The 24,248-nt window shown below is 32.7% G+C and overlaps 1 protein-coding gene across 5 annotated transcripts in view; it reads left to right on the top strand.

The window, feature by feature from the left end:
• The window catches only part of LOC136969621 (tigger transposable element-derived protein 1-like), a 36,725-nt gene extending 19,803 nt beyond the window's left edge, over nt 1-16,922 (top strand). For 2 of the 5 annotated variants that reach the window (XM_067263870.1, XM_067263872.1), the window contains exons 4-5: nt 9,916-10,033; nt 16,534-16,835. In XM_067263870.1, the coding sequence (XP_067119971.1) occupies nt 9,916-10,033; nt 16,534-16,622 (207 nt within the window). In that variant the 3' untranslated portion in view covers nt 16,623-16,835. Of the gene's footprint in view, nt 1-9,915; nt 10,034-16,533 lie in introns of all 5 variants that reach the window. The other 3 variants (XR_010879846.1, XM_067263873.1, XR_010879847.1) reach the window with 3 other exon arrangements.
• Nucleotides 16,923-24,248: the final 7,326 nt, after the last annotated feature.

The following is a 24,248-nucleotide window of genomic DNA, read 5'->3' as shown; positions in this document are numbered from 1 at the left end:
GTGATATTGATGTAGTCTCACAGTCCTAGTTGGTATGTGCTCCGTTTCATAATGATAAAGATTTCGATTTATTGGCTCTGGTGAGCACAATATCGTTTCTTTTCATCCATTTGCTGGCTAGCCGTAGTTTTGTTCTTAATGCCATCATTTCCGGGTTTTCTTTGGCTTATATGATTTTCAGCATGGTTACCCATCTCTAATACTCCTTTTGTTTATCGGGTAGGTTTTTTATTAGGAGTTCCAGATCAGGAATTAGGTTTCTAGACCCTGTTTTTAGAGGCATTAATGCGAAGGTTGGACCATACTTGAGTACATCCTCTACATATCTAGGCAACTGTATGTCATCCCATACAATGTAAGGGAAAGTTGGATAGCAGTGACCTATTGGTGTTTGGAATCTTAAGATCCATTGCAGCTTTTTGCGGTAGCGCTCTGCTAGTTTGGCCTTTAATCTTTCTTGGATGGGAACTAATTTGGCGTTTTTCTCAGCCAACGTAGCTGGATCTATATTGAACAACGAATCTTCAGCCTGAATGAGATCGCTAAGTACAAAAAATAGATGTTTCCTAGTTGACCTGATGGCCCTATTGAGGCATAAAAGCCTTACTTTCTTAATGAGCGGTTCACTTCCTGGTGGAAGGCATATACGATAGAAAGACATGGGTACTATTCTATTTTTTCTGCAATCCATAAGGAATTGAAGCTTGGCTCTAGCTCTAGTGAGGGTCGTTAGCTTCTTCTGGTATATATTAGCCGGCATAGCTAATGTTTATAGTACTGTTCCACTCTTTACTGACTGACACCGGGATTTATTATTTTTACAAAGAACACTGGTAACAGCTTCGTTTTTAGAGTTGTAGTATTTAGCTTTGTCTGTTTTCATCAAAATTTTATCATTATCAAACAATTTCTTTAGACTATTGTTTTTGCAAACTGTTAAAATAAATATCTGATGATGTAATTCTGTAATAAAATGAAAATATTAGTCCATTTTAAACTATGTAAGCTGTTTATTTTTCAACCTCCTATGGTCCATAAAACAAGACAAGTGTAAATAACAAAATGAATTTATTACTATAAGTTAGGTACAAACATGGTTACTTTTTGACATAATCACCATGAAGGTAGACAAATGCCTCAATCTTCATGGTGATTATGTCAAAAAGTAACCATGTTTGTATCTAACTTATGGTGATGAATTCATTTTGTTATTTACACCTGTCTTTGTTTTATGGACCATTAGAGGTTGAAAAAGAAACAGCCCTTGTATTTTATTTAAGTTATTCTAAATCAAACTATTATATCAACAAACAGAACAATGCAAATAAAATACAAAATCTTCAGGATATTGGTTATGTAAACAATACATGAGAAATTCAAATCTAATTTTAAGAATGAAAATTTATTTCTTATTGTCTACTGATAGTAGAATAATTCTTTTTTTTCAATTATTACTTTGAAAGCATATCAATTATTTTTGTTTTAACATTAGTTTAGACAAAATTCTAGATAAATGAATTTATAAAAGATTTTGGAATTTTTTTCACTACTTCTGAATTCTTGATGAAAAATAAATTTTTAACAAATATAAGGAGTTCTCAAATTACACGTTTGAAATATGCAAAATCAGTTTATTATTATTCAAAATTTTTCAACTGTTCTCTTGCTCATGTCAACTGTTCTCTTGCTCCAGCTCATCGACAGGCCATGTGGATCTTCTCCACATGGCCCACTGATGAGTTTACACGAAATTTTCCTTAACCAACTTTTATTCTTAATTTGCAGTGAGATTTCTATTTACAGACCAAAACTTAAACATAGAACTATTGAATTAAAGTGAAATTAAGTCTGATGATTACCATATTTTACGGACTATAAGACGCACTTTTTTCTTCAAAAAATTGCCTCCAAAATGCAGGTGCGTCTTATAGTCCGTAGCGTCTCATAGTCCGTAAAATATGGTATCTCTTTTTGTATGTTTGAATCAGCTCTTTATTTCCAACTACTCATTCTTTCTTCATTTTTCCAGTGATTACCTTGCTTTCATAATCAGTCTGTGTTTTTGAGAACCTGTCAAGAATTAATCTCTTTTCAGAAAAACCTTTGTTATTTGCTCTCAATTTTAGCTTATCCAAACTTTCATTTTATTCATGTTAAATGTTATGTATTGAAACTATTTCTTAGTATAGCATTTTGCATCATTCATATATGCATAGTTAAATCCACACAAACAAAATGCAAATATAGTATTTACTGTTAGTTTAATAGAAAAATTTTGTTCAAATTACACAAAATTTAAACTACACATGACTGACTTAGAACACAACCTGCATATAATTTGAGAACCCATATATGCAAATTTTAGAAATAGTCATTTATAATAAATAATAAAAATTAATTCAGAAAATTAGAAACCTCACTATCATGAATTTCTTTAATGAATATAAATACACTCTCTGACAAAAAATCAACACACCCCAAAAACATAATCCAATTTCAATGAAATGTCATATTCAAATTATTTTTGATCAAATATGCAAATGATAAAAAATTAACACCCAATGAATGATTGGTCTGAGCTACAGTGCATTTAAAGTGCCCATCCTGACAGTTCTTATTCTTTCTTTGAGGGACCAAACTTTCAGTGGAGTTTGATCATGCTGATCGTCATTGATTGTGAACAATGCCTTGCCATCAAATTTGTACCCACTACAACCATATGACGGAGTTTGAAAGAGGACATGTCATTGGCAGTGTTGTTGAAGTTGGAGCTAGAGTCACCAGTCTGATGTTTTTAAGCAGAGTTGGAGTGTGTAAAATTCTTTCAACTCTGGCAACTCTAACTTTGAAGTTTACTATTGGTAAAATATGACATAAGAAAAATACTTTTTAATTAATTAGTATCTAAAGAAATTTCTTAGAGAACAGACACTTTGATAAATATGGATATCAAGATGATATTAATCCATAAAGCCCATTTCATAACAAAATGTTATACATATCTCATGCAACCTGCTCCATAATTTTAGAAAATAGTTTTTATTAATTTAAGATCCACCAGTGGCTGAGTGGAAAAAACCACTGAACACTTGTAGTTAGTTATGGGATCACACCTGGAAAGTACACGCTTATGATATCACTTTGAAGCACCAAGCTTATCTTTACCAAAGAGCTCCCAAGAAAAAATTTGACTTTCATATTGCATGCCATAATTTTTACTTGGCTCAATATTTTTTTAATCTCAGATATTTTGGATATCAATTGTTTTTTTGACTAATTAACTTTTTCACTGCTTTTCTATTGGTTTTGAGTTATTTATGACTATTTGTTATGGCTTTGATAACATAATTTGGTCTTAAAACAGTCAATAGAAAACAATGAAAAAAGTAAAACCAAGATCAGAATCTAACTGCAACAAACTAAAAGAGGAAAAGAAAACTACAAAATATAAATTATAGGATTGTTCCAGCTTATTATTTACTGGTTTAAATTCTCGGGGCACAATTGCACCAGTCAGCTTAAGATAATTGACTTTTGTCCAAATTTCATATTTTGAAATTCTACTATATAGTTCAGTTTAGTCCAGGACTTCTTAAACTTTTTTTATTTGCGACCCCATTTATGATTGTGATTTTTTTCACGACCCAAAAAATTATAAAATAAAGATATATAAATATTTTGTGATGATTTATTGATTAGGTAACAATATATATATATACATATGAAAAAATATAGTTTTAGAATTTGTTTAAAAACATACAAAAATATAAAATTAAAAATTGCACAAAAAGTTGTAAAATTGTAATTATTATAGTTACAAAAATTATATACCCTATTTTTCATCAAAACTGCATTTTTTGCAATAACATAAATAAAAGAGAATATTGGGCAAAATATATCGTCGCTGGTATATATTTGAGCTTGGGCATTTTGGTCATCTTAGTTTGTTTGAATATATTTGAGCGCAGCCATTAAATGGTTAAGTATACAAAAATTAAAGGAAAATTGTTTTTTAATGAGACGGTTGTGCTTGCTTTTTACTGCATAACAAACTAAATCTTGGTGCAATGTTTGACACTGCTGGACGTAAAATCTCTTCAACATTTTTTAGCGATGAACGATATTGGGATTTGATGTGTGTTAAAGCTGAAAAAGTAATTTCATATAAATATGTGGTGTTGAATGGCAGAACATTTTCAAACTCTCACAAATTATTTTCAATATTTTGCATTAAAATCTCACGACCCCAAGATTTCACTAAGCGACCCCAAATGGGGTCGCGACCCATAGTTTAAGAAGCCCTGGTTTAGTCAACCATTAGTAGGAAGTTAACTATTCTTGTAGTATCTGGAGTGGGAGAAACTATTTTATGAACCAGTTTATTATGTCATTCATCAAATCATTATTTTTTGTGTGTTTTATTGTACTTTAATTTTTTTTCTTTAAAATAATTAAATTTAGATCAGTTTTTCATAATTAACTAATAAAAGTAGAATTCTTTTGACTATCAAGATGTGGTATGTCTCTCTGTGTACTCAAAAGTTTTTCAAGATAAATTCATTATATCAAATTTTTTTTATTCTCACCATCAATTTTAGTACAACTTTTTATACAAAAATTTTAGATAAAAATATTTGGATATCCAGTGGTGTCTTTTTTATAAAAGAAATAGTAGTGTGACATTTTAAAGAAGGGTGAGGTCAGAGTGAGAGTTACACATTGCAAATTTGCCAGAGTTGGACTTTTTGTTTATCGACTCCACCACACTGGTCATCAGACTTGTGTGTAAAGGTGAGAGTAGATTGTCATTAGATTTAGTCTATGATAGAGAGGTAGGGTTGAGAGGAGGAGGTAGGATAAAAGGAGAAGTTGTGATGGAAGGGAAGTTATAAGATAGTTGAGATAGGGAGGGTGAGTTCTCCTGGAAGCCCTGCATCGCATTTAACTGGTTCTATTTTGAAAATACAGTATTTACATGGAGTATTATAGATGGCCATTCCGGCTTATGTTGAAGCCCCTGGGTGTTGGTGGTTCTGATTTTCTTCTTCGTTTCTTGCCATATTGTCATTTTCTCTTTTGTGTGTCTCTTTCTTCTTGTTGTTGTGTTGTCATCTTGATTGTTTGTTGGCGCATTGTCTACTGGTTGATTTGCCATGCTGTCTTCTGGTAGTTGGTTGACATGTTGTCTGCTGGCTGATGGTTGGCAGTTGGCTAAACTTCGCTTTAGTCCTCATGCCTAATAGAGATTAGGTGTGAGGATACTTAGCTGGGGGGTAGGAAGTTTGGGAGAAATTTCATATCACTTAATCGGCGACACAGTCGGTAAGACTGGCCCTTGGTTGTCTGAAAAGGATGGCTTTAAATAAAAATGGGAGTGCGGAGATAAATGCTTGTAAGATCACTTCTCTCCTGTCATGACTGACACCAGGTTATCAAATTTGGAGTGCACGGATTACCATGTGTCTAATTTTAACTTGACGTTCAAGTGGTAACATCTACTTATCATAGGAGGGATTTACGTTGAGCGGGTGTGCATAGGAGTGATAAAAACATGAGATTGTTTTTCTAAACAATTAACAACAAATTTAATATAATCAAATAAATGGGAATTACAATAATATACAAATGATTGAATAAAGTGCAATTAGCATAAAAATGCAATACATGAAATTTCTATTGATATATCTAAGCCTAACCTCATGGATATACTATCTATCTTACAAATTAAGCTTACCTCACGTAGGAGAGTTATACACGTAATAGAGTTCACATAATTCTACCAAAATTATACTACCTCTGTGGTTGATCTAGTTGATTACATATTCTTCATGTTGGGAGAGGATCTTGAGGAAACAACCTTCATATGTGCATAAAATCCTATTCCGTTTCTATGTGGACTATTCTTCATATGATAACCATGGCGAATTCAGGTCTAGTCGTACCTCTGATAAATTGCACTATGTGGCAAGTTCGGGTCATAGATAAACCTCCAATGAATTGCTAACTAGTATGGCTCATTCCGGTGTCAACTTGATCTCCCAGGAATTGCACATTTTAGGCAGGAAAATTTTTTCTTTTATAGAGACAGACGGCTTTCGTAGATGGCCAAGTAACGTGTGCAAAAGTCACATCTGAATCAGACAAGAGTCGGCCGTCTGAGGGAAGTTCAACTTCCTTTTTCTTTCAAAAACGAAAGCATTATACATCCATTGATAAAATTTTGTTGTAGTTAAAAATTATTATTCTAATTTTTACAATAAATTTTACAATTTATTTTTGTTAATTATTGGCCCTAAATCTGCGATCTCACATTAGGCCTTGTTAGTGAAGGGCTATACTGTTTATGAATGTGACCATTGCCATGTACAGTTCCTTTTTGCTGCATAAGTCACTCAGGTTTGGCAGCCAAGATAGTCCCTGCTGAATGCAGTTTGCATAAAGAGGACTATGCTGATAATCATATTTTGGGCAATGGAATAGGATGTGATGTGCGTCCCTTGTTGACATATCACAGTCACATTGCTCACTGTCCACTTTTTTGAACTGGTGCAGATAATGGGGGAAGTCCCCATGCCCAGTTAAATTGGTCATTGGACTAAAAGAGGATGAAGGGACAAATTAACGTATTGCTCAACATTGTATTGGAGTGATGCAGAAATTAAATGATGCTGGCATGAATGGGTCTTGAATGGCAAAGTGCAGAGAAAAGCAGGCAGTGGCTGTCCTATAGTGATGACAGAATGGGAAGATAGAGTGATTGTTTGAGCAGTAGTAATAGCACCAGAATTGTCACTATCAACTATCCATTGTGTGACCAATGTGTGAGGTCCCAGAGATAGTTCAGACTTAAAAATGGCATACAAATTTTGTAAAAAATTATTTATGTGGCATGGAGAAACAACTGATTCTGCAAGGTGTTGAGTTACCTGCGTCAAAACGACGATGCCAGACTTTCACATCATCGTTCATATACAATCAAAGAAAGGAAAATATTTATAATTTAAAATGCAATAAAAGGAAATGACAAGAGACAATATGAGCATGGGTGTCTTAGTTCTAGGTAATCTCGGTCAGAGTTGAAGGGATGGTGTCAGATGGACCATCTCAGGCAGACCTTTCTTGCAACCCGAACTAGTCTCAATTTTCCACCTGGAGACAGGTGATAGACCAATTGGGGAGTGAGGAAGGGGAAGCCCAGCCAATTAGGAGAAGATTTTGGGACAAAAATTCTATAAAACCCAGGTGTTCAAGGACACAGGGTTTGGCTGTCATCATAATTACCTTGACTCTACAAGTGAGGTCATTATAGTTCCATGTGTGCCTGCCTAGACCTTTGGACACTAACTCACCGCTGCCTCAGGGCCACCCGATGGATGACATTTGATCAAAAATCTATGCATATGGAAGGATTGGGACAGTAGATAACTTTTTGTTTATCTTCAAGGACTCCTTTCATATAAAATTAGACTCACTTCACTCATTAACTGGTGTAAATTATGATTAACTCTTGAATATCGAATGTTTTCATAACCTCCTTTCAATTCCAAACTGGCTGAAGTGAGTCTAATTTTATATATCCCGGTGTGCGGTGCAGATATGCCTCCTTTCTTATTGTGTAAGAAACTTTCATTTTAATAAACAGTTTTTGTAAAGGCACTTTGTATTCTCTGCCTCCTATGACACCACTCACATACGTGAGAGCCCCAAGCCTATCCCTGTCGAGAGATAACGATTTCCCCCAGTTAGTCGGCATACTCACACTGGTGGGATTTTAAGTCTCTGATAGCCACCAGCATTGACTTGCTCACAAATGCCAAAGTGGCCACTGGGATCATTGCTAGATACAAGTGGAATCTATGTTCACAATGCCCATTACACTGGCTGCCACTGACCTGTAGGAATCATCGAGAATAATTGTAGTGGTGCCGGCTCAATTAACATGGAACTGTTCTGATTAGGGTTGAATCATCTTTGTTGGTGAGTCCCACCTTGAACTGAGTTTTAACGATCAACATAGATATGTATGGAAACATTCTGGCCATCATAAGAATCCCACTATTACTGTCAAACACTACATGGCCCAACAACAAGGAGTTATGGTTTGGGGTACCATTTCTTTTACTAACCAGACCCCCTTAATGGTAGTCAGTCCATGGCACCCTCACAGCACAGCAATACATTGATGACATTCTGAGATCTGTTGTGATATCATTCCTTTTGCAGCACTCAGGGCATACTTTCCAACAAGACAATGCCTGGCCATGCACAGCATGCCTCTCACATGAATGTCTTCACGGCCTTACAATAACCTTTCTTGGCTAGCCAGATTGGCAGATCTCTCTCCAATTGAGCACATTTCGAGCCTGATTGGGCATTGCACATGACCGTTTGGGTATGTCAATGATTTAGTCCACCAATTGAACACTGTTTGGCAAGAAATCCCTCAGAATACCATTTGTCAATTTTATGAATCAATGCCACTCTGGATAACAGCTTGTATTCAGGCAAGAGGTGGTCCAATATCTTATTGACTTCCTCACTTTGTGTAGCTCTTTATCTGAAGTTAATCATCCAATTGTTTTAAAATTGTAGTCATTTCTTTTTTTGTGCATGTACAATAAACAAACCAAATTTTGTTCTAATTGGATAATTCCTTCTTGGTGTGTCAATTTTTTTTTGTCAAAGAGAGTATATTAAAAAGGATCTGTCATATTTGAAGTATTAAATTTTGGATTTTAAAAATGGAGTAACTAAATAATAATAAATTCCCACTGTTGTCCATCTGTTTATCCATCCGTCTATCCTTCATTAATCTTAAGAATGGAAATACAGTGGTGCCTTGACTAAAGAGTTTAATTCATTCCATGTTGAAACTCGTAACTCAAATTACTGTATGTCAAATCAGTTTTCCCCATTGAAATGCCATTAATCCATTCTGGAGCCCCTCAAAACACTGCAGTTTTTTTGTTACATGTTTTTAAATAAGAAAAATGTATTTACAAATAACAAATATTGTATAAAAACACAATAGAATGTACTGCAATAAACTGATTTTGCAGATGTTGCAGATGAACTTTTGGTCTGGACTGGAAGTCACATGATTTCCATTCAAAATTGACATATTCTGCAGGCACAAAGATTTTTCACATGTTCTAAAGACACTTTTAGTGACTTGAAACAATGGAAAACTTGTTTGATGAGTTCATAATGAAATTGAAAATTGGCATATGTGTCTCATCACATAACCTGACTGTTTGAAAGCACTTTTCAAACACAGGTAATCTAAGGGTAATCTGCATGAAAATAAGTTAATTGTACAAAATCTTGGAATTCTGATATATCAATGAGTTTATGATCAAATGTTATATTAAATATGTCAAATATTAAAATCAATTTTCCGAAATATGTGTAGGAAAAACTCAAGTATGGAAACTTTCTTTGACATTCAAGAAATAGTGAGTATATCATTTCAGCAAAAGCTTTCAATCAAAAATGTTGCTTAATTGCTTTGAGTGCAAATATTTTTTCTTGGATTCTAGAAATTTGTATCATCAGGGAAACTCCTTTACAAATAGCAACGTTGTAATGTATGTTATTTAACTCTGTTATTAGAAATTGGCTACAGTTAACATTTTTGAATTGATACTTATATATAAAGTATATAGTTTCATTTCTACATCTATAATTGTCAAGGATATTTTGAAGGAGAATCTTTTAAAAAGTCAAAAAACTTCATTATTTCTTGAATACTAATTTTGCTTTTTAATTCTTTTATCACATCATTAAATAGGAAGGTGGAGAGAATTTTTTGATTTGTTTCTCTTAATTAAGATATTGAAATTTTATTTTTAATTATGTTTTAAATTTGTATTTTCAGGAAGAATAATTTTCTTAACTTTTATAAAATTATTATAGGTATTAAGACTACAAAGAGTAAAGAGATATTGTTGTTATTTAAATTCTACTATTAGAAAGTTTGCCAAGGAACTTAATAATAATTTTAAAATAATTCATGTGAGATCTTCAAAAAATCGTAAGTTTAAATACTAAATTATAAATAGTTAATAAATTTTACTTTAAATCAATCTAAATTGCATTTGTCTTGTTAAAGGAAAAAATATATCAGTTTTTGTTAATTAATAAACATACCAAAACAACCAAATTAGTTTAACTGCTGAACATATTTGATTTCTAAGTGCCAGTCTGAATGCCAAAGATGTAAAGGAAACTCTCATTGACAGATTCACCAAAGCTAGAGTCTACTTGATATTTGTATATTTCAGACTGTAATTTATATTTGTTATATTTGGCTATACCTGATCTGTATTTTATTTTATTTTATTTTATTTTTTAATTTTTATTAGATAATTACAAAATAAATTAGAAATTTAGAAAATAAAGAAAAACTAATAATTCATTTGTTAGAGAATGCATCTATTTAGTTATCTTTATTAGCATGTGCAGTACATATTATTTTATGTATGTTTATTAATATAAGTAATTGAGATGTTTTTTTGGGAAAAAAACACAAAATTGCTGTTAGAACTTATCATACAGGAACACTACAAGTGGGTGATCGGTTAACAAACATAATCTGTTTCCAAGATCATGTTCACTATCCAAATTGTTCATTAACTGATTATCAATTTACCATAGATTTTTGTGGGAATTTGATTTTGTTCTGGAGACCCCAAAAAATAAATAAAAAATTATATACTTTCTTACTATGTTTATTTACATGTAATAACAAACTAAAAGCAATCTCTCCATTTTTTTATGGATGGCACATCTTTGTTTCTCAGATACGATTTTCATTACTCCTTTATCTGCTTGAGTCTTTTTGATTATATCTTTCTTAGCTAAGATTGTATCTACTGTAGACCTGTTGAAGTCATCTGTCTACAATATCAGACATCTGCCCACTCTCTATCTTGGCTATTATCTCTTGCTTAGTTTCTAAAGTGAACACAGTTCTTGACACTCCTCTTTTAGGCCCATAATATTATCAGTATTTTAAATAAAAAGTTCAGAAAAGCATTTACAAAAATTCAGAGAACAGAAATTAACTAGTGCAAAAAAGGTTATGTATACAACTGTGAAAGTCTCATTCCATAAACCATGTATAGATGCCATTAAAATATAGTTTTACAAATCTTAAATGCAACACCATTTCTTCTTGTTTGTTCTGTCAGGTGTTTGTTATCTGAAAATGTGTTTGTTGTTTGAACATAAAAATCTTTTGTGAAAGTGTTTGCTGTCCAATTTGTTTGCAGTCTGAACTGTTAACTGATCACCCACTGTCTTTGATAAATAAAATTTTTTTTTTTTTTTTTTTTTTTTTGTATGATTGTTAATACTGTGTAATATAATAAATTACATTAAAATTAATGATTACTTATATTTTTTTACATATGTTTAAAACTCAGAAAAAAAATGATAAATATAATTTCAGGTAACCTTATTTTTTTTCTAAGTTTTAAACATATGTAAAAAAATATAAGTAATCATTAATTTTAATGTAATTTATTATATTATATACAGTATTAGCAATTGTACAAAAAAAAAATGGACTGAAGAGGGGAAAATAGCCTGAAATGCATATCTGCTCCATTGTACAAAACTGATAAGTTGTACAAAATAAAGTCTATTTTATTCATCAAATAGCATTCCTTTATGACAGCAATTTTGTGCTTTTTTCCAAAGAACAAAAAAAAACAGGAAGCAATAAAGTATTAGTTGAGATGTTTGTTTTTATTTTTATTTATTTATCTATTTGTATTCAGATGTCAATTTGAAGTTTTGCATTTCTGTTCCTTTACAGTTAGTTATTTAAACATTTAGTTCAAATTGTTCTGAGGTGGTTCTGATATTGATCTATTAAAGAGGTTGAAAACCTTTGACAGATTAAACTAATTTTGCTGTTTTGGTGTGTTTATTAATTAATTGGTGAATAAGCAAACATATTGTAAGGGCCACTTGTCCAAAGAAAGTCCTCCCAGGAGGCATCCCCTCAACAGATCACCCATGTTACCATATACAAATAAACCAAACCATTTTTTTTTTTTTTTAGCAATTTATGAAACTAAATCATTGATAACCTTATTTAACTTCTTATATTTTCCTTATAGCTTAGCAATAGAAATTTCAGTTTAGTTGAATCATCTGCAAAACTAAGGGAAGATTAGTACAGAATTATGTAGGTTAAAAACTTACTTAAAGCCTGTTACTGGTGCGCTTCACTTAAAAAAAAATTTTTTTTTTTTTTTTTTAAGTGAAGCGCACCGGTAACAGGCTTTAAGTAAGTTTTTAGTTCAATCCGGTGTTGTAGCATCCGACCTTTATTAATTATGTAGGTTAATAATAAAAGTCTCTTCTACCCAATTATTGGGGAAACAATTACTGTATCTTAGATGATGCAAATTATGTATAACCACAGAACTTGCATGACTAACAACATTGCATCATTTATCGTAATGTAGACATCCAGAATATATTATTGCAAGTTTTTGAATTTTGACCCATTGTTGATTAGTTTGCAATTATTTTGAGTGCATAAAAGATATCTGCAAACATTGGTAATTTTGAATGTTGTCTATCTGTGTCTAATGATTGATAATTTTGAGAAATTGATAAAGCTTCAATGATAAGAACAAAGAAAAAAAATATAAATGTAAAAAATACAAATAAAAGTACTTTAAAATAATTAAATTTAGATCAGTTTTTCATAATTAACTAATAAAAGTAGAATTCTTTTGACTGTCAAGATGTGGTATGTCTCTCTGTGTACTCAAAAGTTTTTCAAGATAAATTCATTATATCAAATTTTTTTTATTCTCACCATCAATTTTAGTACAACTTTGGCTTCATCAGTTATATACACTCATGTGCAAAACTTAAGGATAATGTGCATTTGCATAGAAAACATGTTGGGAAACAGTGGTAAGTGCATGTAGTGTTTCCTAGTTTGAGTCCTTGACTGTGTGTCACGCTTGATCCACAACCCTACCACTTGGTGGCACTTTAAACACTCATTGTAGTCAGATACGTGTCGCACGCAGTTTCAACACACCAATAGTTGTTTTCATTGCATCACAGATTGAATACACACAGCAGTGTTGGTGGCCATACTGATAGTGCACATGTAGGAGAATGGTGCAGAGACACCATTTGGATGATTTTATGCGTGGACAAATCATCGGATGACTAGAGAGTGGTCAGATCCAAATGGAAGTGTCACGTGCATTGAGTGTCCCCCAAAGTGTCATCTCAAGGGTTTGGCAACGATTTCAGCAGGGTGAAAATGTCACTCTGAGGTGTGTGAGGCCGTCCAAGGTGTACCACCAGCCAAGAAGACCATTACTTACGCCTAACAGCCAGATGCAATAGACACAGCACCGCCTTGGATCTCGCTAGAGATCTTGCAGCTGCTACAGGGACCAACATTTCAAGCTTTACAGCGTACAGACGGTTAGCTGAGGAACACCTGTATGCCAGAAGACCAGCAAGATGTGTTCCATTAAACTATGTGCAAAGAAGAGCTTGTTTGAATTGGTCCAGAGAACATCACACATGGACCCAGGAGCAATGGAGTCATGTCTTGTTTACAGATGAACCAGGTTTAGTCTCAGCAGTGATCATGACGTGTCTTCATCTCGAGAGAACCTAGAATACGGTTCCATCCAGAGAACATTACTGAACTGGACCAGTACAGAGGTGGAGGAGTCATGGTGTGGGGTGGCATCATCCTAGGGTCTCGCACTCCCCTACATGTCTTTCCATGGGGTTCGATCACAGGTGCGGTGTATCGAGATGCCATCCTGGACCAATATGTTTGTCTCTTTCGAGATGCAGTGGGCAGTGACTTCATTCTGATGGATGATAATGCTCGTCCCCATCAGGCAGGCATAGTGGATGAGTACCCTGAAACAGAAGATATCAGACGATTTGATTGGCCCAGTCACTCGCCAGACTTGAACCCAATAGAGCATGCATGGGACATGCTTGGCAGGTGGATTGCACGTCACCAAATGGCTCTAAGGTCCATTCCCTAGCTCAGGGAAGCACTGGTCCAAGAATGGGAAGCCATACCCAGGCCACTTCTTGATAACCTCATTCTCAGCATGCATTCGCATTGTGGTGCATGTCTTGCAGTGCGGGGTGATCACACACACTATTAATGTCCCTGTGCCACACCTTGTTTCCTGGACTAACACATGGGTACATTTTCTGATTTTCACACCATTCTCAACCGTCGTCCATGTTGCCCACTCTGTACATTTTCTCACACTGTTTGTAGTTTGACACCATTTGCAATGCAACCTGCAATCCATATATGGGAAATTTTCCTTGTTTTTACTGTCATAAACACCTTACACCAGTGATTCTCAAAGTGGGGGTCATAAAAAATATTTGGGGGGTCGCTGAAAAAATGATGCCAGATCAATTTTTTTTCCAAATATTTTATAAATTCACTATGGATTCATGTTTAGAAATAATAGATATCAAAAATATATAAAATAATTTTTACTTAAATAAATTGCGCATATAAATAATAAAAACAGTATAAATATTTAAATACGACCATAAATATAATATTCATAAATTTGTGCGCTATTGGGAAATCCCCGAGTGCCACTCTCCGCCTAAACTATAATAGAACAATGTTGTCATTTGGAACGGTGTTCGCTAGAAGCGTTGCGTCTGTAGGTAAGTCCAGTGAGAAAAACAGTAGAGCGTCGTTATCCGGAAACTGATCAACCGAAAGCGTTTCAGTCGGCAAATTCGAATTTCCGCTAGTGCTGTGGCGCTGCAATATTTGGCTATGTCTTGGGATACTCCGATATTATTTTAGTTGGTATGTGTTTTTAGCAGCAACACTGGGAGGGTCCTTAAGGACGCGCCAGTATTTGAACGAGACTTTTTCCCATCATGAGTGGTAAGTTTTGCTTGTTTTTCTGAGGTCTGTATTGTGCTGAATTGGAACGTTTCGAGACTAGATTATCTTCCAAAATATAATTTCTTTTGTTGTTATATTTTTCAAAATATTTATTTTGTTTGTGAAAAATAAAGAAATAATTTTTTAAAAAATTTCGTTAATCTTAACATTGACAAAAATTCAACGCAAAGCGACACGCAAAGGAGAGGAATTTCAACTGGGATAGATTAATTAAACAAAAGAAATTAACTCCTCCTGAATTTAAATTGACCCACTACCTCCGGGATGTTTTTCTACACATACTCATTCTTCGGGGTCCTTTGAAATTTTTAAATGCAAAAAGGGGGTCGCGGACCAAAAAGTTTGAGAAACACTGCCTTACACCACATTATCCTTAAATTTTGCACATGAGTGTAATATAGGACAGAATAACAAAAAAAAATCATTTAATTTTAAAATTACAAAATCATGACAATTTAAATTTAACACACATAATTAATATACAGTATATTAATTATATATTTATTATTTATTAATGATTATAATTATTATTCATTATAATATTAATTAATTAACATACAGTTAATTATGAATATTAGTTTTTTCATAAAGTATTAATTTTTGAAACATTTAAAAAATATAATCCCACACAGTACTTATTAAACATAAAGTTGGTTTATTACAATTTATCACATGTGTAATGTTATAATAAGATCAAGCTTATTATTTTTGAAAAATAATGTAATATATAATAAAAATAACATATAAATAATATGACAAAGCATTTAATTATTTTTGAAGTTATTTCTCATTGTACTTATCATGTTTAGAAAGCTTGTTCCAAGATACAGTTGCTATTTAATAAAAACTAAAATTAGTTATTTTGTCATTCTTTACAACTTCATAATTGACCTTGCCTTATTTCCATTAGATGTTGATATAACCAAACACCCTTTAAATCAGGATCTGGGTAATTATGTCATTGTTTGGTACAGTCCTGACTTAGTGTAAGATCCACAATAGTATAAAATATTATATTATCTTCCCACATGTTGCAGTCCTATCTGTATTGTAATAATCAGCTGGAAAAGAGACTTGTTTACCTGTGTAAAAAGCATGATCTAAAATCCATTTATTGTTTATTAAAAGCAAATAATGAATTTTATCAAAAAAAACATTAAAACGATGTTCTTCAAACTTTTTTGGCCTGTCATATGGCTGTCAAGAGTGATAATATGGCATATTAACATTTCATGCTCCTTATACATTATATCAAATATTTTAAATATTGCTTTTCTTGCTTCAAATTGACTAATTCTTGCACATTACAATGTTTTTTTGGAATGCATTTTTATTTTTATTTTTTGTTCAAAGTGATTTCAAAAAAATGTTTATTGTTTGTTCTACTTTTTTAAAGTAAAGAAATATAGTTTTAAAGAATATTAATTAAAAAGTGTATTTGAATATGCTTGTTATTATTGTTACATATATTTCTAAACCTTACAATTTAATTACTTTTTTACTTTTTTTAATGAACTGTATATAATTATTATTATTTTTATCATAATTTTAAAGATGCTTATTTATTTAAATAATAGGAAATAGTAATAGGAAAGTTTTCAAGCAATATGGAAAATATAAGAAAGTTGGTGGTGAAAGTTATTTTCCAAAAACTTCTGAAGATTGATGAAAATTAGAATTTTAAATCAAACTGCAATATAGAAGAAGAACCAAGTTCATTATCTGATTTAACAGTTCCAGTAAAAATTTTAAATTTTCAAACAAACATTAAGAAATCCATCTATAAGCTAAGAAGAAACTAAAAAATTAATTATAGAAATAAAATCTATTAAAGTCCATTTCAAAGCAGGGGAAGCATTATTTGATTTTTTTTTACCAAAAAAATAAAAGTAAAAATATTAACTTATGATTTAATTATCATAAAATCAATCAATCAACTTTTATTGTATAAAGGATTAGTTTCCTGTTACTTTGTATGATAATTATTAGTTATAGCATTAGTTATACCATTATAACAGTTTCTTTTACATTTTCTAAGCATAAAAATTAAGGCTACATTAGCCTTATACAATCCAATTTGAGTTAGTTAACTATTGTATTTCAGTTATAAATGGAAGTAACCTCTCTTGTTACTGTAGATTAGATTATTAGTAATAAAATGCATTTTTCTTCAGTAAACTGCAGAAAAATGCATTTTATTTTCAACACTTAAGTTAGCCAAGGTGATATATTGTTTACAATGAATTAATCTAATTATTGAGAATAGGACTCCTTTGTCATTGGGTTGCCCTTTTCTTAACTAAGGTTTCATTTTATTTTTAAATTAAAATGGCTCATTTTTATCACAAAATGTTTTTACTGACAACATTAAAATAAAAATATTTGTTATTAATCAAACATTTGTTCCAGTGAGTGGTGATTATTCAGATTATGTATAGATGTTTGTGTGTATGGGGTGAACAAAACTGTCCACCCCATACACACAAACATCCATACATACAGAATTACCCCTGAATTTTTTTTTGTGTTTCTCAACGTTTCAAGCTGTCCTATGGCCAAAAATGTAAAAACCTGGGGGGGTCATTTTTTGCCAGATTGCATACTCTCCCTCTGTTATAACAGCCAGGAAAGTAAAACTTGATTATATCATTATACAATGTTTCATTATCAAAAATATATTTATCAAATACACTAGATATACAATTTTTTTTAATTTTATCACTTTTTTTTTTTATTAAATCATAATCTTAAAAATATTTATTTCTATTACCAGGTTATGCTTCAATTACTGTTTAATTAAATTTAAACTTTATTAATTTTATTTAATAATTGTGTTTATTTATTTTGAACCAACAACATAATTACATAAGTACAGTGAAAAAATGTAACTTGCAAACTTATTTATTTTGTAAATCTTACAATATTGATTTCTCTAACCGGATTTAAATAGCACAAAAGCATGAAACTGGTTTCCACCTGCCACTTATCAGCATAAATTCAAAGAGCAGGACAAGGAGTGCAAGTACACTAGACTTTAATCTGATATAACTTTCTAGAGATCAAGAATAAAAAAAATAAGATAAAGCATGATGTTTAGATTTATCATATTTTACACTACAGAATAGTTTGATCTTAATTTTCATATTTTCTATACTATAAAACTGTGTATAAACAAAGTTTGGGGAAAATACAAATCAAAGTATTTTACATATATTCAATCTTTTTAATATGCCATAACTTATAAATAGACTTAAATAGAATAATTCTACTACTTTATAAGTAATGCTAGAATTTAAAAAATGAAAAATTGAGTTATCAACAAAGACTTGGTCAAGAGAAAATTTAACATGTTTTTTCATTAGAAGTTTTTGAGAACATAAAATAAAAAATATGTCTATCATAAAATGATTAATTTAATACAAATATTAAAAACTTTCCAAGATACTTGTGTAATTTCTATCATATTTTTCAAATTACAATAAAAATGTATATGAATAAAATACTAAAGTATTTTTGTACCATAAAATTATTGGCAGAAAACATTGGTGCATTATAAAATAGAAGTATGTCAGCAGAGGCGGATTAAGATGGGTTGAGGCCCTGGACTCAGAAGAAAATATTGGGCCCCTCAAAAAAAAAAAAAAAAAAAAAAGAGAGAGAGAGAGAGAGAAAAGAAAAATAAAAAAATACATTATCCATATTTTTAAATAAAAAAAAATATTGTGCGATTAATATTTTATTTCCATTAAAATTTGAATGTAATATATCATATATTCAAAATTTACTGCCAATTGTAAACTTGTATGTAATTAAAATTGCACATATGGAACTAAACTTGGTGTCATTAGAAAAAAGTTTAAAATTGAGGCTTTGTGGGGCCCTTCAGAATTCAGGGGCCCAGGTTGTGCGCCCAGTGCACCCACCATTAAATCCACCTATGTAGTTATAGTTATATTATTAGTTTTATTAATAGTTATTATTAATTTTGTGTATTACTACTGCAATATTTAGAAAGAACTTAATTTTGAAAGTTTAAATAACAATATAAAATACCCATCCCTCTCTTATGCAATATATACTTCAGTTGAAAAAATGAATTGCAGTCAATATAGATCCCATAACCAGAGAATTTTGAAAGTTTAAAATGAATGGAAATATTATCTTTTATTATAGGACATGTCTAAATCTCTTCATTTGAATACACAGATTCTTTCTATCAAGTAATGTAAATACAATAATACCCCGAACTTACGCGATAGGTGGGACCGAGCGATAACCACGTAAGTCAGGGTATAACTTCGCATATAAATACATACAAATTACTTTTAATTGGGGCCGGAGACTAAAGAAAACAATAATTTAGAAAAAAATGTTTAATAAAATCTTAGATAATACATACGTATAACAAATTATACTATTAAAATCGTAAACCGAAGTTATTTTGATGTAGAAGGCTTCATAAAATTTAACAAATTCGTCTGACTGCTCAGAGATTTTTTCTCCCGCAAAATTTCCTCGTAGCATGCTAATTTTTTTATTTCTCGTTTTGTAGAAGAAATGCGCTCTTCGTTGGAGTCTATATTTTCTAAAATTTGTAACCCCTTTTCGATTAAACTGAGGCCTTCTGTCAAGTTTCCAACCGTCATTCGATCATCTGATTGAACTGGGTCTAAAGGATCAAGTTTTGCCAATTCACAAATTTTCATTTTTGTATCGAAGTCTTTAATAATGTTAACTTTACATTCCAAAGATAAAGTTTTTCTTTTCTTGTTTGATCCTGAAGAATCAGTTCTACTTCGTTTAGATGACATAGTAGAGTCTCTCAAGTCTCCGTAAATATAACAAACACAGAAATAACACAAAATAAATTGTAGCTATGCGTCGATTCCGCACGACATGTCCGAACATTTAAGCTGAACAATAGTTTGGGGGGAGTGAATAATCAAGAGTTGCGTGGCGCTGAAACAAAAGACGAATCGTCGAAATTTGAAAATCGCGTAACTCCTGGTTCGCGTAAGTCGAGGTATTACTGTATAGAAAAGTATAGTTGTACAAAATTTTTTTTTTTTAAATATTTAACAGTGTAAAATTTTTGAAAGCAAAAGAATTTTTAAAAACATGTAAAACTTATCTTGTATTAAATGCTATTAAATTATCAAAGTAGAAAACAGCATCTTAAAACAAAATAAAAATTCCGCTCATTTAGTTTTCAAAATTTTAGAAATTATTAAAGAAATGCTAAAAGAAGATATTTTAAGTGTGTAATTATTTATATATATGTATCCCTCGTATAACACAATTTCCAGGTTGGGAAATCGTCCGTACAAAATTTCACAATTTTTAAGTGTAGAATCCGTTATTCGATGTCTTTTTTTCTTCAAGCAAGCTTGCATGATGTCTCAAATTTGTCCACGGATTTTACAATATTGAAATTTTGAATTTGTTTTGTGCCTTTCATCAAGTTTAATTCAATGAAAACCGATAGGACGAGGAAGAAAAAATACTACTATCTTTTCTATCAATCGCGTGTTCTCGTTGCTTTCAGACTTTGCCCTTTAATAAGATGGCCGAGCAGTCAAAGTGGCAGCCTAACGCTCTGTGGGACCCGGGTTCGATTTTAACTGGTTCGATAAATTCCCAGGAATTTTTCGGGGGTGGTCTTTTTTTTTTTTTTTTTAACTCTCCGCCCTGTGGGCACTAAGAGGGCCTCTTTTTGCAAGCCATTACGAGTTCGGCCAGGCCCACAATGGAGCGACCGGGTGGTGAGGGACGGGGCCCGACATATCCGGACGGACCACCCCCCGAAAAATTCCTGGGGATTTTTTCGACCCGTCGGGATTCGAACCCGGGTCCCCAGAGCGGTAGGCTGCCACCTTGACCGCTCGGCCATCCGGCCTCTTCGGGGGTGGTCTGTCCAGACATGTCCCCGTTCCTCACCACCCGGCTGCCCCATTGTGGGCCTGGCCAAACCCATAATGGGCTTGCTAAAAGATGACTTCTTAGTGCCCACAGAGCAGAAAGAGTTTGAAAAAAAACCCTTTAAGACTGTCACTGTCTTCTGTTTTTATACATTAATCTTCGTATTTAGTCAAGTTTATTTAATCATTTTTACTTTCCCGGCTGTTATATATAACAGAGGGAAAGTATGGCGCTCGGTCAAAACATGATCTCCCAGATTTTAAAACTTTTGTACTTAGGACACTTTGAAACGTTGGGCCGGATGGCCGAGCGGTCAAGGTGGCACCTACCGCTCTGGGGGACCCGGGATCGAATCCGAACGGGTTGAATAATCCCCAGGAATTTTTCGGGGGTAGTCCGTTCGGATATGTCGGGCCCCGTCCCTCACCACCCGGTCGCCCCATTGTGGGTCTGGCTGAACTCATAATGGGCCTACTAAAAGAGGCCCTCTTAGTGCCCACAGGGCGGAAAGAGTTTTTAAAAAATACCTTGAAACGTCGAGAAATGCAAAAGAAAAAAAATGGGTGTATTTGTATTTGTATTCTCTGTGTGTATTTGTAGGTGGGGGCACGATTTTGTTCACCCAGTTTGAAGCTTAGTAACTTATGTGCTTTTTGTCGAAAATTTCTGAAATTTTGCAGGGAGGTTTGTTTTATGAGGGAATTGATGCTGTTAAATTTTAGTGAGTAAAGGTCGAGGCGATGGGGAGATAATGGGACTCGTGTGTATCTCCAGTAAGGTCGGACTTAATGACGATTTTACTCGTTATTAGCAATTTACAATTTTTTAAAACCCATCCACTACTCTCAAAATTAAGGGTTTTTTTTGCCATTTTATAGTTGTTAAACATATAAAAAGTTTTTAAAACAAAATATAACAGATGGCGTCAACAAAATTTTAATGTTGCCTGAAAAGTTAAGCAACTTGTTGCTGGATTTTTAGATAAGTGTTATTAAACTTTTTTTAACTGTATGTAAGTAATCATTCGTGAAATTTACGAACGAAATATGGCGGTATCTCGGTACTTGAACTGTTCCAACTGAAACAAGTCGATATTCGAGCACAAATTCTGGAGAAAAATCGTTCGGTCCTGGAGTGAAGAAACGCGACCCACTAGAACAAATTACAGATTAATAACATATTTTTACTTTGTCATCCATAGAAAATTATGCTAAAAATAAAAAAAATGAAGATCTTGCTGATAACAAGATCAACAAAAAAGCTCAGAAGATGACGATACTTTGTAAAAAGAAAACGCCCTTATTTAGCTAAAATTAATATTATCCATGGCTGTGAAGTCGTGTAAAAATCTACCGACTCTGACTTTGCCTTACATTCCGATCAGGGACGGACTTGTTAACAAAATAGGCCCGAGAATTCTGATGTCATCACATGACCTCAGAATAAAAGTTTCAATAAATAGAGTTCTAATAAAGAAAGAACGTAGAAACTTTTTTTTATTCCAAAGCTAAAAGACTCTCCCAAGTAATGACATAGTCGATATATAAATATGTATTCGATAACTTTTACTTTCCCGGCAGTTATGTATAACAGAGTATAGTAATCGTATAGTATAGTAATCGTAAAAGTATAGGAATCGGTCAGAAAATGACCCATCCTCAAATTTTTGGCATTTTTGGATTCAGGACTTATGGAAATATCAAGATATGCAAATGATTCGAGGGTTTTTTTTTTTTTTTTTTTTTTTTTTTTTGTATATAGGCCTTTTTTTTTTTTTTTTTTTTTTTTTTTTTTTTTTTTTTTAACTCTTTCCGCCCTGTGGGCACTAAGAGGGCCTCTTTTAGTAGGCCCATTATGGGTTCGGCCAGGCCCACAATGGGGCGACCGGGTGGTGAGGGACGGGGCCCGACATATCCGAACGGACCACCCCCCGAAAAATTCCTGGGGATTATTCGACCCGTTCGGATTCGATCCCGGGTCCCCCAGAGCGGTAGGCTGCCACCTTTACCGCTCGGCCATCCGGCCGTCTTGTATATAGGCCTATGGATGTTAGACTGTATGTGGGGGGAGCACGATTTTGTTCGCCCTATTTGAAGCTTAATAACTTCTGTGGTTTTTGAATCCGAGTCCGGATGGTTTAACACAGGAGTTATTAAGCTTCAAAGTGGTCGAACTAAATCGTGTCCCCACACGCATTCTAACATTCCGTGCAAATAGAAAAAACCCCGAATGTTTTTGCACTTCTCTACGTTTTGAGGTTTCCGCAGTCCAAAAGAATAAAAATCTGGAGAAGTCGTTATTTGCCTTTGCTGTAGGCCTATACTGTATAACAGCCGGAAAAGTAATAATGACGACGATTCTGATTACTTTAAAATATATATATATACAAAATAAAACGATTTTAAAAAATTAATTAAACATTAAAATTTTGACACGTCTACTTAATATTGGCTATAAATTCATATTTATTGACTTGTTTGGTGATGACAATGGTATTTGGTAAGTATGTATAAATAAAAACAGTAAATACATTCGTGCACAAACAAATTAGTTTAATAAAAATGCCGTACATAATATACCAGTATATTAGGTAATATACAAGTATGCGCATACATTAAAATAAGTCAAGAAATATAGCATTTAGACTGGTAAAGAAAAAGGTTGCTTATTTTGCCATGTTGATTAATTTATTATTTTCATCTCTGTTATAAACTGGATTACTTCTTTAAAAAAGAATCGCTTCTATTAAGTCAGCATTCAGATTTAATAATTTTAAGAGCGGAAAATAAAAGCTCTACTGAAACTTGGGTTGATGGCAATGCTGTATCTTGGCTAGTGCAGTATCGCCGTTTTAACATCCAAATTTGAAGAACGGTCAATGTGATTTACTTTTTCCAGAGCATAAAAAAAATCATTAAATTTCATCATTAAAAACTCAAGCTTAATTTTGAGGGTAGAGACGGGTTTTATAAAAAAATTTTGAACGCTAATAACGAGTAATATATTCATCAAGTCCGACCACACTGGAGATATGACATATGACCCCTTCTATGTCACCATCCTGTCGACTTTTAATTAAGAACCAAAATTTAATAACATTAACGCCTCTTTATAGCTACCGTGTCAAATTTCGTTTCCTAAACTTTATACCCATTTTGGAACATTGTTTAATATCTCAGAACAGAGAATAAACAAATTAGACAAATTAGACGCCAATCACGCACACACGCGCGAATTTTCCCCCTTTAATTGACATTTTTGGGATTCGGGAGGTCTCCAAACGTGTAAATTTGCAAAATACTTGGAGTCAAAGTTGACACGATTTCAATACTTTTCCGTTTTATATACATAACAAGTAGGGAAAGTAAAAAGG

This window comes from Centruroides vittatus, unplaced genomic scaffold, assembly GCF_030686945.1.
Source record: "Centruroides vittatus isolate TY-2023 unplaced genomic scaffold, ASM3068694v2 contig_18, whole genome shotgun sequence".
In the NCBI taxonomy this organism is placed as follows: domain Eukaryota; kingdom Metazoa; phylum Arthropoda; class Arachnida; order Scorpiones; family Buthidae; genus Centruroides; species Centruroides vittatus.
Note: the sequence above shows the minus strand (reverse complement) of the source record. Positions and strands in the feature narration are given on the sequence as shown.